The sequence below is a fragment of the Manacus candei genome, unplaced genomic scaffold (assembly GCF_025592945.1).
Source record: "Manacus candei isolate 608988 ecotype Guabito, Panama unplaced genomic scaffold, ASM2559294v1 h1tg000020l, whole genome shotgun sequence".
Taxonomy (NCBI): Eukaryota; Metazoa; Chordata; class Aves; order Passeriformes; family Pipridae; genus Manacus; species Manacus candei.
The window spans coordinates 2,202,351-2,217,902 of NW_026138068.1; the positions used below are offsets into that span (position 1 = coordinate 2,202,351).

General features: G+C 44.7%; 1 protein-coding gene across 1 annotated transcript; it reads left to right on the top strand.

Moving 5' to 3' along the window:
• Positions 1-489: 489 nt before the first annotated feature.
• Positions 490-15,361, top strand: SART3 (spliceosome associated factor 3, U4/U6 recycling protein). Its single transcript, XM_051785481.1, has 19 exons — positions 490-694; positions 1,603-1,729; positions 2,524-2,628; positions 2,943-3,127; positions 4,056-4,161; positions 5,053-5,177; positions 5,633-5,788; positions 6,596-6,734; positions 7,116-7,223; positions 7,666-7,743; positions 7,953-8,011; positions 8,812-8,921; positions 9,181-9,293; positions 9,733-9,809; positions 10,195-10,360; positions 11,056-11,504; positions 11,994-12,146; positions 13,264-13,442; positions 14,328-15,361. The coding sequence occupies exons 1-19, from the start codon at positions 527-529 to the stop codon at positions 14,506-14,508; spliced, it is 2,784 nt and encodes a 927-aa protein (XP_051641441.1). The 5' UTR covers positions 490-526; the 3' UTR covers positions 14,509-15,361.
• Positions 15,362-15,552: the final 191 nt, after the last annotated feature.

Here is a 15,552-nt window from a genome sequence, read left to right on the forward strand (position 1 = left end):
CCCACAACTGCGCCCCCTTGCCTTAGGCCGCCGGCCGCCCGGTTCTCACCGCGACCGCGGGTTCGCTGCGCAGACCGAGCGAGCATTGGCGCCGCCCGCGGGAAGGGCCTCACGCTGCTTCTTAAACGATCAATAAGTAAATAAACGATGGAAGCGCTGTTTCTATTGCGACAGTCGTTTTATCGCGATACCCGGCGCGTGCGCTGGACGCGCTGGCCACACTCAATATGGCGGCCGAGCAGCACCGCGCACGCCGCGGACCCTCCCAGAGGCCCCATGAGGGCCGCGCAGCGGGGTGCCCGCAGCATTGCCTGCGCCACACTCCGGAATACAAGGGGTCGCGGCGCCGCTCTGCTCAGCGCAGTTCGGTCCCGCTGCGCGGCCGAGCGCGGGACGGTGCGAGCGGAGTATCACCGCTCTCCCCGCCCTGTTCGGCTGGCGGCTGCGCGGCACGGCGGGACGGGCAGCGCCGGGGCAGCCGCGGCGGCCGGCGGAGCTCGGCGGCCGGCGAGCGGAGCTGCATAAGATGGCGGCGGCGGGAGCTGAGGCGGCGGCCGAGGAGGAGAAGCGGCTGCCGGAGGGAGACCCCGAGTCGGGCGGAGACTCGGATGACGAGGGGGACTCCGACTCCTCCGGCGACGGCGAGGATGAGGAGAAGGAGAACGAGGCTGAAATCCAGCGGCTGGAGGAGCAGGTGGGCCCGGCGGGCAGCGGGTGTGGCGGGAACGGAGGATAAGCCACGACTGTGCCTGTACTTTGGTGCTGGGAAGTGTCAAGACGTGGATTTCCGTGGTCCTTGCGGGTCTCGTCCAACTCGGGATATTCCGTGGTTTTAAGACGCGAGTGTTTGGAGTCTGAAGTGAAAACTGAGCGTTTGGGGTGGCTTTTTGCGAGGGAAATCAGCGAGTGGAGCCCCAGTGCACCGTTTGTACTCATTGAGGCAGCTCAGCCGCCTGTGGGGGGGCTTCATTGCCTTTAAAGAAATTAAAGCACGTTTTTCTCTGTGAATAGCGACAGGACCCGAGGAAACGTCTGGAGCTGTGTCAGGGGAGGGTTAGGTTGGGTCTCAGGAAAAGGTTCTTCCCCCAGAGGGTGTCGGGCACTGAACAGGCTCCCCAGGGAATGGTCACGGCCCCAAGGCTGCCAGAGCTCAAGGAGCTTTTGGACAACGCTCTCAGGGACAGGGTGGGATTGTTGGGGTGTCCTGGGCAGGGCCAGGAATTGGCCTGGGATGATCTTCGTGGTCCCTTCCAGCTCAGGATATTCCATGAGTTGGCTCTTAAAAAGAGACTCTTCATTCAGGTGCATTGTGCAGCTGGAATCTGTCGTGCTCCTGCTGCATTGGGATTTATGAGCAGTAACCCTGGGAGCTTAGAGCCATGAGCTGAGCACTAAGCTTAACTTAAAGCTCTTTTAAACCTGAAAGCGTTTTTTAAAAATGTCTCTGTGTGACCTGGAAACACCTTACGAACAAGGGGGAAGTTTGTTGCAACTCCGTTGTCTTGGCTCCTTGAACACATGAGAAGATTATGATTTATTTTTGATTTCTTCGTGTCCATCACTCAGCAGTGGTTTTAGAATAGATTTTTATCGTTTTTTAAGCTGTCCATCAATGCCTTTGACTACAACTGTCACTTGGATCTGATCAAGCTGCTCCGTCAGGAGGGAGAGCTGGTGAAGCTCCGCAGAGCTCGGCAGAAGATGAGCGAACTCTTCCCCCTCACTGAAGGTACTGAGCATCCTCTGCTCCTGTCACAGCCTCCACAAGGGAAGCTTCACCTGTGGAGATTGCTGGTTCAGTGGTGAAACAACATGTTTGTGCCAGGTTTAAGCACCCTCAGGCGGGGAGTGTGACCCAGATCCCAGCAAACTCCTGCCAAAAGTGACATTTCACAGATGAGCAGCAAAAAAATTCCTTGTTGGTGGAAGCTGTGGGCAGCCCTGGAAATGGGTATCTCCTTTTTATTCATAACACAGAGACAGTGTAAGTACTGCAGAGGCTGCTCTGCCAGTGGGATTTTAGTCTTGGAAAGGGAAGCCCTGGCACAGGTTGCCCAGAGAAGCTGTGGCTGCCCTATCCCTGAAAGTGTCCAAGACCAGGTTGGACAGGGCTTGGAGCAACCTGGGCTAGTGGAAGGTGTCCCTGCCCATGACAGGGAGTGGAACTGGATGATCTCTAAGGTCCCTTTACACCCAAACCATTCCATGATTCCATGTTTCCTTCTGTGTCTGTGGAAACTTGCAGCCTCCAAAGCCATTTACTGTCACAAGTGTGAGGACAGTCTGATAAATTGCAACTTCTCCCTTAGTAAAAAGGTGCTTGTTTAGTACCAGTTTAGAAAATCTCCATACAACTTTAATTTTAAATTAATTATGAGTAGTCATGGAAGTTAAAATTCCTCTCTTTGCCTTGGCCCTCTCCCTGATTTTAACTCTGTTCCTAAAAACTCTAATAAAACACCATGTGGATGTAACTTGTTATTTCTGAACAGTAGTGATGTGTTCCAAATCTTTTCCTTTTAGAAATCTGGCTGGACTGGCTGAAGGATGAGATAAAAATGGCTTCGGAGAGCCACGAGCGAGAGAAGGTCTATGAGCTGTTTGAACGAGCTGTCAAGGATTACATCTGTAAGTCCTTAATAAATGCTGTAAAATGTCTTGTGTTACATCCAGATTTGGCTTTTTTTTATAGAGAATAAAATATATTCTGTTATAATGCAGAAATTGGATTGACATTTCAAGTTAATTTATGAAATATTCGTGTGAAGTGATGCAGCATAAATTCAGTATTTTAACTTTACCGGACAAACAAAAAAAGAAAGTAAAGAGAACTGTCATGCTTTGGTCTATTTATTTGCAGCAAATAAGGTGTTTGGGAAGCAGAGTTGACCTGATCTCCTCAAAAATAATGAAACCCAGGCATCTATTTGTCCTTTGTTTAGGTCCTGAAATCTGGTTGGAATACGCCCAATATTCCATTGGAGGCATCGGTCAGGAAGGGGGGATCGAGAAGGTGCGGTCCATCTTTGAGAGGGCACTGACTGCAGTGGGGCTGCACGTCACCAAGGGCACAGCTCTGTGGGAAGCATACAGGGAATTCGAGAATGCCATCCTGGAAACAGCACAGGTGAGGCCATTCCCCAGGGCTCTCATCCCAGACAAGCTGTGGAGCAGCTCCTGGAGTCACCTCGGGCTGTCTCCTCTGAGAAAAGGGCCTTTTAAGCTCTAAAAACTGGCCCTTTGCTCTGGGAAAGCCATTCTGTGTATTTGGTTGATAAATTAGTGGATTTGTGCTTAAATGAAATCATAAAATCTCAAATCCAGGAGCAAAGTTTCCCACTGCTGATTGAATTGCCGAGAACAGCTTTAAATTGAGGAGCTCCATTATCAAACAATATTCTTGCCAGTGACTATTTCTGCACAGAGTCAATCTTGTTTAAGTTTCTAGACTGTTCTCTACTTCAGCTTTTAACTCATCCATTATTCCACACTGTTTGTGCCTTGTGGATGAGGGTATTTTATCCCTGGAAAGTACAGTTTGACATCTGCAAAATATACTTTTACGAGATGGCCAGAATGTGAATATTTCTTTTAATTTTTATAGTTAGCTACATAAGAGATAGAAGTTAAAGATGTCCCTGCTCATGGTGGGGTGGGAACTATTTCATTTTAAAGGTCCTTTCCTACCCCATTCTCTGAAATGCCCTAACAAAGGAGTAACAGGAGAATGCCCTTTCATTCCCAAACACAATCAAAGCTGGAAGTTCCAAATCATCTCTCCACACCCCAGGGATTTACTGAAACCTCTTTGGTGGTTTGTGAAGCAGCACAGTTACTTGTTCTCCTTGATCGTTTCCCTGTGCCTGTGTCAGCTTTCAGTCAGGAATGCTTTTCCCATTGACCCAGTGGAGTGATCTCCAAGTTTTAGCTTTCCCAGCAGTGAAATGTGAGTTGGCCGTGTGTGTCCACTTGGATCTCGGCTCCCCCAGCTCACAAACACCCCCCATCGTGTCCATCAGCTTGGGGCTGATTGAATTCCCTCCTTTTGTTGGTAGCCAGCCCCTGGCAGCGTTCCATCCCCGGAGCAGCAGCAGGTGCTGTGCAGCCAGCTCGAGAAGATCCACACACTGTTCCGGCGCCAGCTGGGGATCCCACTGCTGGGTAAGAGCTGGAGGGAGGGAGGGAAGAGCTGGGATACACTGACCCAGCCATTGGGCACCAGGGCTCTTTTGGTAGAGCCACACAAGCTGCAGCTGGAATTCTTGTGTTCCCTTTCATCAATGCCATTTGCCTTGTGAGTGAGGCACAGATCCTTTTGGATCAGGAATATTCTTATTTATTGACACTTGGGTTATGTGATTGCTCAGAGCTTTTTAAAGTGCAGGTGATGAGCACAAAATGTGACCGCTAGAAATGAGGAACTTGCCTCATGAATGAGGCACAAATCCCTTTGGACCAGAAATATTTGTATTTATTTAAACCTAGTGTATCTGGTTGCTCGGAGCATAATTTGAGGCTATTTAAAGTGCAAGGGATGAGCACAAAACGGGACCATTAGAAATGAGGAATTCAGCTGTGATTGCTGCATAAAAACCTTGGTAGGGAGTATCTCTGACAGCTGGATTGTTGGAATTCTTCCTTGTCTAGTTCCTATTTTAAACTCCTGAGTCCCTTTTCTTGCTGCTTTGCTCACAAGAGAAAGTCAAACATAGTTCTTTGACTTCATTTCCATATGGAGAGACTTTGGTTTCTTAAATTTTCTTTAAAGCCTTGGGGAAAATTTTGCCCCTTTGGTTTTCTAATTCCAAATGGGCAGGTTTAATATAACTTGCCCTGAGTTTGCTGTAGGATACTGTATAAGGTGAGGTGTCTGAACCCTTAAAGTGTGCAGTAGTGTGATAGATCCCAAAAGGGGATAAGTAAATATTTATTATAAATATTATATAAATAACAATAGCAATATATATTAGAGCCAAACATAGGTTGAAATCTGATTTTTTTAGTCCCATAAGTGCATTATTAATGAATGAGGTTTCATGGCTATTCTCATAGACATGGAGGCTTCATATGCTGAATATGAGGAGTGGTCAGAAGAGCCAATTCCAGAAACAACAATCAAAAATTACAAAAAAGCTCTACAGCAATTGGAGAAGTGCAAACCCTATGAAGAGGCACTGGTAATGCTGTCACTTGTATCTTGCTTTAAAACTTAAGAGTGAATTGCTTTGGGGTGACTTATTTTTTCCCAAATTTATTAGTTTCTAATCCCAGAGATAAAGCAGCTGAGTGTTGCTGGGGGACTTGAGCTGTGAGCAATGGGGGGCAGAAGAAGCCTCACAACTGGGAATACTGGGAATTATTGAATCTATTGAGTGTGTCAGGCCACCCTGAGGTGCACGAGTGTTCCAACTGTTTTTTCCAGCATTGAGGAATGACAAGTAGGGATCTGAGTGGTTTCAGAGCAGGCTGGTGTTCAGAGGTGTGTGAAAATCAAAAGCTGCTGATGTTTAGAGTTTAGAGGCCAGTTTCTTATGTGAAATTTTGCATGAGACCTGCTCTGGGGAACAGCTGAACTGTTTGAATTGTGTTTTATTTAAGAGTTTAATGTTTTGTCTCCCTGTTTGTTTCCCAGCTGGGTGCTGAAACACCAAAGCTGGCAGAATACCAGGCTTACATTGATTTTGAAATGAAAGCAGGTGATCCAGCTCGCATTCAGTTGATCTACGAGAGAGCCTTGGCTGAGAACTGCCTTGTCCCAGATCTCTGGGCACGTTACAACCAGTATTTGGTAAGGAAATAAACTTAAAGCTGCACACATTTTCCTTATTTTTATTTCCCTGGTTTATTGTTTTTTAATCTCAGTGGCTGACAAACAGCCAGTAAGTTCTACTTCAATCCTGCCCTTTAGTCTTTAAATCCTCCAGAAACTGATTTTTCTCCTCACCTTTGCTTTCCTCCTGTTTTTAGAGGTGTGTTTATTAATCTGGTGAGCATTTGAACACTTTTTTCCTCGAGCTGTGTATTTTCTCTGCAGAATTAAATGTTTTGGCCATTGAGCTCCAGCTGCACTGAAGTAAAGTAAACCCAGCTGTTCAGCCCATATTTCCATGGGGTTGGTTAGTGCAGTCTGAAGCTGATCCTGAGCTCCAGAGGCAGGACAGAAGGTGGCTGGATTAAGGGATCAGGGTGACTCCCTGCAGGAGGCTCATCCAGGCCCAGTTGCTCCGTCATCTCTTTATCTTCCCAGCTGGAGACAGCAGGTTGCAGGTGGAACAGCACCTGCATCAGAAGGCTGTGTGTGATCCTTTCTTCTCCTCTTACATTCCAGTTGGGAGTTTAAAATTTAAAATAAGTATTATCTCACTGGCAGGAAACACCTCACTGGTTTGGTAGTTCCAATTTGTGTTGCTCATTTGAAGGTGTTCCCCGGCTTTTTGGGAATATAGAATTTGAAACACCCAGCTCAGATTTTCAAATACAAAATGAAAGTGCTTTTTTTTTTTTTCCCAAATGATGGCTCTTTGTAAGATGGGATTTGGCTCAGATGGTCTCTCTGGCTGACAGGAACTTGAACTTTGTTGTATGATTCTTCCAGGACCGGCAGCTCAAAGTGAAGGAGTTGGTTTTATCCGCCCATGACCGCGCTGTCAGGAACTGCCCCTGGACAGTTGGGCTGTGGATTAGGTACCTCCTGGCCATGGAGAGGCACAGGGTGGATCACAGCATCATTTCTGGTAAAGAAAGGCCACCTCAGCAAAACTTCTTTACAGTTCTGCCCTCTGAATAACCTGTGGCAAGTGGGACTTGCAGGATTTGTTTCCACCTGCTGCAGTCTCAGAGCCGCTGCTACATACAGCAAGTGCTTCTAGGGCTGCTTTTGGTGAGCAGCTGCAGCTCTGGGCAAGCAATGAACAACTTAAAATGAACATTCCTGAATTAAACTGGCTTTAAATCCACTTCTTAAACCAGTTTACTTTGTAGAATTTCTTGTCTTCTCTGATTTTCCCAGAAACCAGTGGTATATATGTATATATTTATTGTGCTATGACTGCAGTTTGTTAATTTTGACAATGAAAAGTAGTTGTGTTTGGGTCTTCTCCCATGTTTTCTTTCAGAAATGTTTGAAAAAGCTCTGAATGCAGGTTTTATCCAGGCAACAGACTATGTAGAGATCTGGCAGGCATATCTGGATTACCTGAGAAGAAGAGTGGATTTTACACAAGGTCTGTATGATAAATGTGGGAATAAGTATTTAAACTGTTTTCTATGTGCTTCTCTGAAACAGTGGTATTACTGTTTGGGGTTTTTTTAAATAACAGTATTTTCATCTTTCACAGAAGTTAAATTCATATGTTTTATAGACACTAACTGGCCAGAAAGTAATTGGTTTAAAGCAGCTCCTTGCTGGCAGAGTAGATTATGCCGTTGCAAATCTGCCCTGCCTTGTGTTTTTGATACCTAATGGTTTTTTATTATGCATGTAGTGAGTTTTTGTTAGTGAGTAATAAATTTAAGTAATAATAGCCGTAAGAAGAAGAAGTAATAAATTTAATCTCCACCACTAACTCATAAAATCATTGTGGGTATTAAGGAAAATGTTTTAGTGGATGAGAAATTGAAATTAATTATTATTTTAAGGTAATTCTTTCTTTTTTTTCCTTAAAGACTCAAGTAAAGAGCTGGAGGAGCTGCGCTCTGCCTTTGCACGTGCTGTGGAGTACTTGAAACAAGAAGTAGAAGAGAGTGAGTTAAATCATCCAATATGTTGTTTTCTTTGTTCAGAATAATTTTTATAAGACCAGTTCTCCACACAATGTTTAACTTGTCTTCAAGGGTCTTGAACATCTTAAGAAAGCTCCAGATAAGCATTTCAACTCCATGGAGAACTTGTTTAATAAACACTTTATTTCCAAGAGCTGAGTACAACAAACAGTCTTTGTTTTTATTCCTAGGATTCAGTGAAAGTGGAGATCCATCGTGCACCATCATGCAGAACTGGGCAAGAGTTGAGGTGAAGTTTCTCTCTGCTGTATTTAAATTACTGAACTAGATAAAATTGATTGTTTTATCATTCCAGCCAAGTAGAAAATTCCTTTTCTACTTTGGAGTTTTGTCTGGGTTGCTTCAATGAGTAAATGTGCTGGTGCAGTCACTACAAGTGGATGTTTTATTTTCCTTCCTTCACCCTGGGCTCTTAGGAGTTGGGATCAGTCGTGTTACCTGTGTGCTGTAATTTCTCTGGGCACAAGGCATGGGATGGGTTGCCAAAGTGTTGACCATTGGAATCCTCTGAACAATGTGGGCCTGAAGCTGAATTAATTATTTCATTTCATGCCCAGTTAGGGAGGGAGAAAATAAGTACATCCAGGTGTGGTTCAGGTTATGCTAAAGCAGTTCTAAGTCACCTGTCTGGTGTATTGATAGACCTCCACAGTCAGATCAGGTGAATCCAGCTTGGGTCTCCTAAGCCGTTTTCCCTCTTCCTAAACACAAAGCAAGCTCTCAGTTTGGGAGAAGAGCTGAAGTGCTCTATTAGGTACATTCATCAATAACAAAAGGAAAAATTCAGAAGCAACTATCAAATATTTTTTTTGTAATGACAAAAAAGAAATATATGTGGCAACCAGAACCAAGGCAGATGTTTGAGGTGGGCAGGGAAGTATTATTAAGGAGTAGAAATTAATCTAAGGGTGTATCTTCCTGGGTCTGTCTGCATCACCTGTGGTCTTCCCTTGGTTTGGGTGCTGGGATTTAATGGTGTTGAACGAATGATCCTAAATGATTTTGGGTATTTTGGGTGCTCTGTTCCAGGCCCGCCTGTGTAACAACATGCAGAAAGCCAGAGAGCTCTGGGACAACATTATGACTAAAGGAAATGCCAAATATGCAAACATGTGGCTGGAGTACTATAACCTGGAAAGGTAAGAGCTTGGCTGGGGGGGAGAGTTAATTCCCTTTTAATTTCCTCATCTGTGTGAGGCAAAGCTTAGCTTAGCACGGGTTTGCTTCTTTTGGGTTTGGAGGTTCTTGGAGCAGCTCTGCTGTGTATTCCAGGAGTGCTACAGCACCAGTGTGAAGTGGGAGCTGCTTGGGAAGGAGGGGGAAGGTTTTCATGGATGTAGTAGCTGTGTTGTGGCCCTGCTGTGAGGTTTGGCCCCTCAGTGCCCTCCCCTCCTGCAGAGCCCACGGGGACACCCAGCACTGCAGGAAGGCCCTGCACCGCGCCGTGCAGTGCACCAGCGACTACCCCGAGCACGTCTGCGAGGTGCTGCTCACCCTGGAGAGGATTGAAGGTAATTAATTGGCTCAGAGAAGGGTAATTAATTGCCTGCTCCTCACCTCGTCTTACCCAGCCTGGTTAATGTGTGATGACACAGAGTGAATTTTGATCCGGTGTTTTTGTGTTCACTTTCCTTTCACTGCTGTCCTGTACACTCACAGCTCTGTTTTCTTTCCTTCTCTTCTGGCCCGATTTGGAGCCTGCTAAAATTACTGGATTTTTCCATACCCTTTTGGAGTATCAAAGTCTAAATGAGGGGTTTCTGCTCTGCTTGGCTCCTGTTTTTATTTTCTTCGAAGCTACTCGTTCTAGTTAAAATTTTCATGTGTAAAGATTAATATTAAGAGCAAGTTCCATGAAGTCAATCACTCTTATTTTTCCAGAATTGTATTTTTGAATTATGAGAGAGCTAAATACAGGACTTCTAAAATTATTTTCACTTTATCCATCAGGAACACTGGAAGACTGGGATGCAGCTGTTCAAAAAACAGAGAACAGATTAGCTCGAGTTAATGAACAAAGAGCAAAGGTCAGAACTTTGTGAGCTACCAAAACAGTTTATACACCCTAATTAAGATCATGCTCGTCTGAATGTCAGATTTCTCTTGTTTCTTCCCAGCCTGACTTGTCTTAAAGCCTCAGAACTATTGATTTTTGGTTTAAAACTATGGTTAACAACCTCTCTTGATGCTTTTCATCTTTCCCCTTTTGACCCTTGGGTGGATACAAGAGTGCTTTGCACTCCAGGAAAGCTGGGAGAGCAAATAACTGAGATGTGCTTTAAATGATGTTCCCATTAGTGCTGTGGTTAATGTAGCTCAGGAGAAAACCCTCTGGGTCCAGTGCTCCAGAAAATGCTCTGCCATCTGCAGTCACTGGAAAAAAATTAATAAATAAACCTTACCTCTTTGTAGGCTGCTGAGAAAGAAGCTGCTCTGGCAAAGCAGGAGGAGGAGAAAGCTGAGCAACGAAAACAGGCTCGGGCAGAAAAGAAAGCTTCCAAAAAGGCTAAAAAAGCCAGGATTGGAGACAAGCGCAAGGCAGACGATGAGGATGAGGGGGAATGGGGACAGGAAGAAGGTAAAAATAAAATAAAATTAAAATCTCGGACCTCTGGCAACAGGGTTATTTTGTGTTAGAGGCAGATGAGGAATTGCAGTCACTCGTGTCTTCAGAGCTGCTGTGCTTTCAGGGCTTCTCTCTCCTGGCAGGTCTTTGTTGTGGTAATGAAATGAAAGCAAAGCTAAATGGTTTTTGACCAACAGAAATACACGTTTTTAAGAATTCTAGAGTTTTCTCGGCTTTTCTTATTTTGAAGAAATATTTTTTTTCTTTTTTTTTAAAGTCGTTTTTCTGACTCATCGTATGACGCCAAGCCATGTGTGTAAATTGGGTTATTCACTATTGCAGCAGGCTCTAGGAAGTTGATAACAGAAGACTTTAATAGGTTGCAGCCCCTGGAAGTTTTGGGAGCTTTTAGATTTTCTTTTTTTTAAAAAAAAACCCATTAGACAAAACAAAAGAACATGAATCAGCAACTGTCAGTTGTAACTGACTGACAAAAGGAACAAATATTCCTGTTGCTTTCATCTAAAGCTGTCTTGGTGGAATAATCTGTCCTTGTTATTTAAAACCTTTTTATTTTGTGTCTTTTGTGAAACCACAAATACAATGACATTTCCAAGCTGCACAGTGGGAATGGAGGACATATTAGTTTCAACAGTGAATGAAATGAGGTAATTTTTTCTAATAAGGTTTTAAATTTCATTATTTAGAGCTACCCAGCAAGAGGCACAGGGGAGAGGGTGATGGTGTGCTTCCTGAGGAAGACATGGAAGTGGAGACCGGGCTGTTTGGGAGAAGTGCCCCTGCAAAGCCAGATGGGCCAGCAAACCCCAAGGAAAGGGCATCGACCAGTCGGAAGGACATCCCCAAAGTGTTCCATGACAGCAGCAAGGATAAAGTCACTGTGTTTGTCAGCAACCTTGCCTACACCATGGCTGAGCCTGAGGCGAAGCTGAGGGAGCTCTTTGAGAGCTGTGGGGAGGTGGCAGAGATCAGACCAGTGTTCAGCAACAAGGGCACCTTCCGGGGCTACTGCTACGTGCAGTTCAAGGAGGAGGAATCTGCTCTGCAGGCCCTGGGCCTGGATCGCACGGCTGTGGAGGGAAGGCCCATGTTCGTGTCCCCATGTGTGGACAAGAACAAGAATCCAGACTTTAAGGTAAAGTTTTACTGGCTCAGGTTACACGGTGGGTCTGCAGAGGGGAGCTGTTGGAGTGTGTTGTGCCCAGAGTGCTCACGTCCCATGAGCTCGTGTTGTGCTACTTTGGAATGGTCAAACTGATTTTTTGGGGATTTCTTGCATCTTCCCGTACTTTGCCATAAACAAGGACTGGCATCAATTTACTCAAGACTTGCAGAAATCTGCTAATTTGGATAGTTGTGGATCCCTTCCCACTGAGGATATTCTAGGATTGTCTGTGACCATCCTCATTGTGAAGGAGACATGGATGTTTAGAAGCATCTACTTGCAAGTCCTTGGAGTATCCCTGTGTTTATGTGGAAATATCTTCCAAGATGCCACTTGTGACTTTAAGGTAGTTTTGGACCACACAGATATCAAGTACTCTGATAACTTTTAGGGGATGTAAGATTGAAATCTGTGGAGTCTCTGACTGGTTTATAACTAACATCCTTTTTGTTTCTCCAGGTTTTCAGGTATAGCACTACCCTGGAGAAACACAAGCTGTTTATATCTGGTTTACCATTTTCCTGCACTAAGGAAGAGCTGGAAGAGGTGTGTAAAGCGCATGGGAATGTGAAAGACATTCGGCTGGTCACCAACAGAGCTGGAAAACCCAAGGTAGGCATCCTTAATACACTCTTATTTTCAAGAAATCCTTCAGAAAGAAGCTTGTCGTGAAGTTTGGATACAACAAGTTGGTTTTATTAAGTTGCCAGTGTGGCTTTGCATTAAAACTTGGGGAAATGCTTGGATTTATACAGCCCAGGGTGTCTGTGCTGATAACTAACTAAAGAGGGAAAGTGGAATTTTTTCAAAATACTTAAATGGCACAAGAAAAATGGGATGGAGGGGAAGACGTTTACAGCATTTTCAGTACAGTACAAACAGGTATTTGCAAGTCTGCAAAGGATTTGTTTTGAGAGTAACTGAGTAGATGGGGTTCACCTGGTGCAACCAATTCCCATCCTCCCTTTCCTCCGTTCCTGGAGGCTTTTGTTCCCAACATCTGCTGCAGTAAGAGATTTGCCAGTGAGAAATGAGCCACCTCTCTCTCACAGGGCTCATTATTTCCATCCTGGAATAAATGACTCCTTGTTAAATAAGTGATTCTAAACCAGCTGCTGCTCTGCCAAAATTCTACCTGACACCTGGGCCGTGTCTGTGGTGGGCCCTGCTCACAGGTGCCATCCTGGGGGTGCTGTGCATGTATTAAATTGGACTTTCTGACCCTTGGCACCATCTCAGGGGTGGTTCCTGTTTCATGCACACCTTGTATCGAGTGCTCTCATGTACCCCAATTCTTGCCATCCATGTTCTGAGCTTAGTTTGAGCTGGGATTGGGGCTAAACCACACATAAATGTACTTAGGGAATGTTATGTAAAACCTGATGTATTTCCTGTGAAACTGGATAATCTGAAAATGCAGCTTAAGGGCTTGAATGTCATTTGAAAGCATAACAGCAGTGAGAGGTGATGCCTCCCAGCCAGTATCCCTCATTATATTTCATTATATTTATTTTAATAGGATTTCTTTTTTTTTTTCTTCCACATATTAGGGCATCATGAATGAGAGTGAAGAAATTCAGGTTGTAAAAAGAATTCTTTTTAGAAGAATATTGGTACTCTGAGCCACGTTGAGCTTTGCTTTCTGTATGATTTCCTTCCAGTTGGCCAAATTACTTGTAAAATACTGGAGATATAGAGGCATTAAAACTAATTTCTTTTCCTTATTTAGGGCCTGGCCTATGTGGAATATGAAAATGAAGCCCAGGCCTCCCAGGCTGTGCTGAAGATGGATGGTCTGACAGTGAAGGACCACGTGATCAAGGTGATGATCAGCAATCCCCCCCTGCGGAAGCTGCCCGAGGCTGGAAGGGCCTCCACGTTCCCAGCTCCTCGACAGGTTTATGGAGCGTAAGTGTGAGGGAGGAGGGGGCTGCTGGCACTGCTGGGTTTCTTGTACACTAAAATTTAGGAATCTCATCTGAAATGTGTACCTTAAGGGGGTTTAGAGAAAGGAGGAAGAGGGACTTTTTATATAGGCAGCTACTGACAGGACAAGGTGGAAATGTTTTCACACTGCCAGAAGGCAGGTTTAGATGGGATATTAAGAAAGAATTCTTCTCTGTGAGGGTGGTAAGGCCCTGGCACAGGTTGCCCAGGGAAGCTGTGGCTGCCCCATCCCTGAAAGTGTTCAAGGACCTGACTTGGAGCAACCTGGGATAGTGGAAGGTGTCCGTGCCCATGGCAGGGGGTGGAACTGGGTGATCTTCAAGACCCCTTCCAACCCAAACTGTAATAGGGCTTTATGAATATGAGAGAATGTTTAAAAAGTGCTGAACTGTAAAAAAAAATGGGTTGTTGGATTGATGAGGAAAAGATTTTTCCTCTTTATCAACAGAAACAGGTCTGTAGTGATCAGAGTATCAGGCATTGGCCACCGCCTTGGATCCAATGTTGGCACCTGATCCCTCATAACCTCCACATCCTCTTGTTCTGGAGAACCAGCCATTGCTCAGAGTGAGCATTCAGGCTGCTCTTTCATTTTTTGGAGTGTTCCTGTATTGTAGGTGCCCTGTGGATAAACAGAGCTTCAACTTCTGGGGGCTGTCAGGCAGTTGTTGTCTGCCAGAGCTCGGGTCTGTGTTTCAAAGCCACCCATTGAAACCTTTGCACTGCTTATTCCTGAAACAAATGACAGGAATAACATTTAAATGAGAGTTCCTCATAATGAACAAAGTCTTTGTTGTCTCCCCAAGTTAAAAGAGTGTGTTTAAATGGGATTTTTTTGCCCTCTAGGCGAGGCAAGGGAAGGACACAGCTGTCCATGATGCCCCGAGCATTACAGCGTCAGAACAACCCCATGGCCAAGGCTGAGAATGGGATGGTCCAGAACTCACCAGCAACTTCATCTGAGCCCCCTGCAGAGCCTAAAAAGATGTCCAATGCTGATTTTGCCAAGATGCTACTGAAAAAGTGAGCAAAAAGTCTGCAATCAGCAGGTCTGGTACAATGTGAAATGCCTTTATGGAAGCCATGTTGTGTCCTTATGCTGGCAAGGAGAGAAAGCCTGTCACAATCATGGAAATACTGTTCTGGACTGCTGCATTCATGGGATCAGTGTAGGATGGCACAAATCCAGGTAGTTTTCCTCTAAAGAGCAAAGAGTTATACTTTTGTTCTGGTAAAATGGCGTTCTATGATTCCTCATATTGAGGGTAACGAGGGGGGCAATATTTCCTGTCCAGCTTGGATGCCATGTGGAGTTTTTTTGAGTACTTTCCAACTATTTCTCTTTCATTAACGAATGAGATGCAATGTGAGACCCTTGGCAAGCCCCACTGGTCAGCTCAGATTGTGACTGCAGACATTCTCTCTGGCAACAAGCCCATTTTCCACCCAACCCCACGCACGCAGGGACAGTCATTTCCTTCCATGCAGAGTCCAATGGCAGATGCTCCAACTTCACCACAATGGCCTATTTTAGTATTGGGAGAGTTTCTATACATATGTGTGTATATGTAGATACCCAGATATACATATATATGTATTCAGTTCATGTTCTGTTCCAGTTGACCTGTTTTTTATATGGTGTATTTGTAAAAGACATTCAGATGATTATTTTTAAGTGTCATAAACTAATCTTTAGATCTGGTAGTTTTTGTTTCCCATAAAGTTGTTCGTGCTGTTGCTGAGGACCATATTTTTTGGTTGGTTTTGTTAGCTAGCTCATGTGTCTTTTGCAGGTGGTTTCTGTATGGTTTTGTACAAATGTGAAGTGCAAGCTGACGTTTCTTGGTTTATTAAACTCAAGTTCTCAAAGGTTTTCTATACATACTGTTGCTTTTGTTTAAATGTGGGTGTTGGAATTGCACTTATCCTCTGGCAGCTGGGTAGTGGTGATGTACCTCACCTCAGGTGTGCTCAGATAGTGTCACTCATACCTTTAAGCAGCTCATTCCATCTGCTCTGAATATCCTGAAATCAATAATCACCTCAGACTTTCAAAAAATGTGGGATTGGA

Coding starts and splice junctions, on each gene's coding strand:
- SART3 (XM_051785481.1), top strand. CDS start 527: ATGGCGGCGGCGGGAGCTGAGGCGGCGGCCGAGGAGGAGAAGCGGCTG. Junction 5,789..6,595: donor CACGTTACAACCAGTATTTG/GTAAGGAAATAA, acceptor TGATTCTTCCAG/GACCGGCAGCTCAAAGTGAA. Junction 8,922..9,180: donor GAGTACTATAACCTGGAAAG/GTAAGAGCTTGG, acceptor CCCCTCCTGCAG/AGCCCACGGGGACACCCAGC.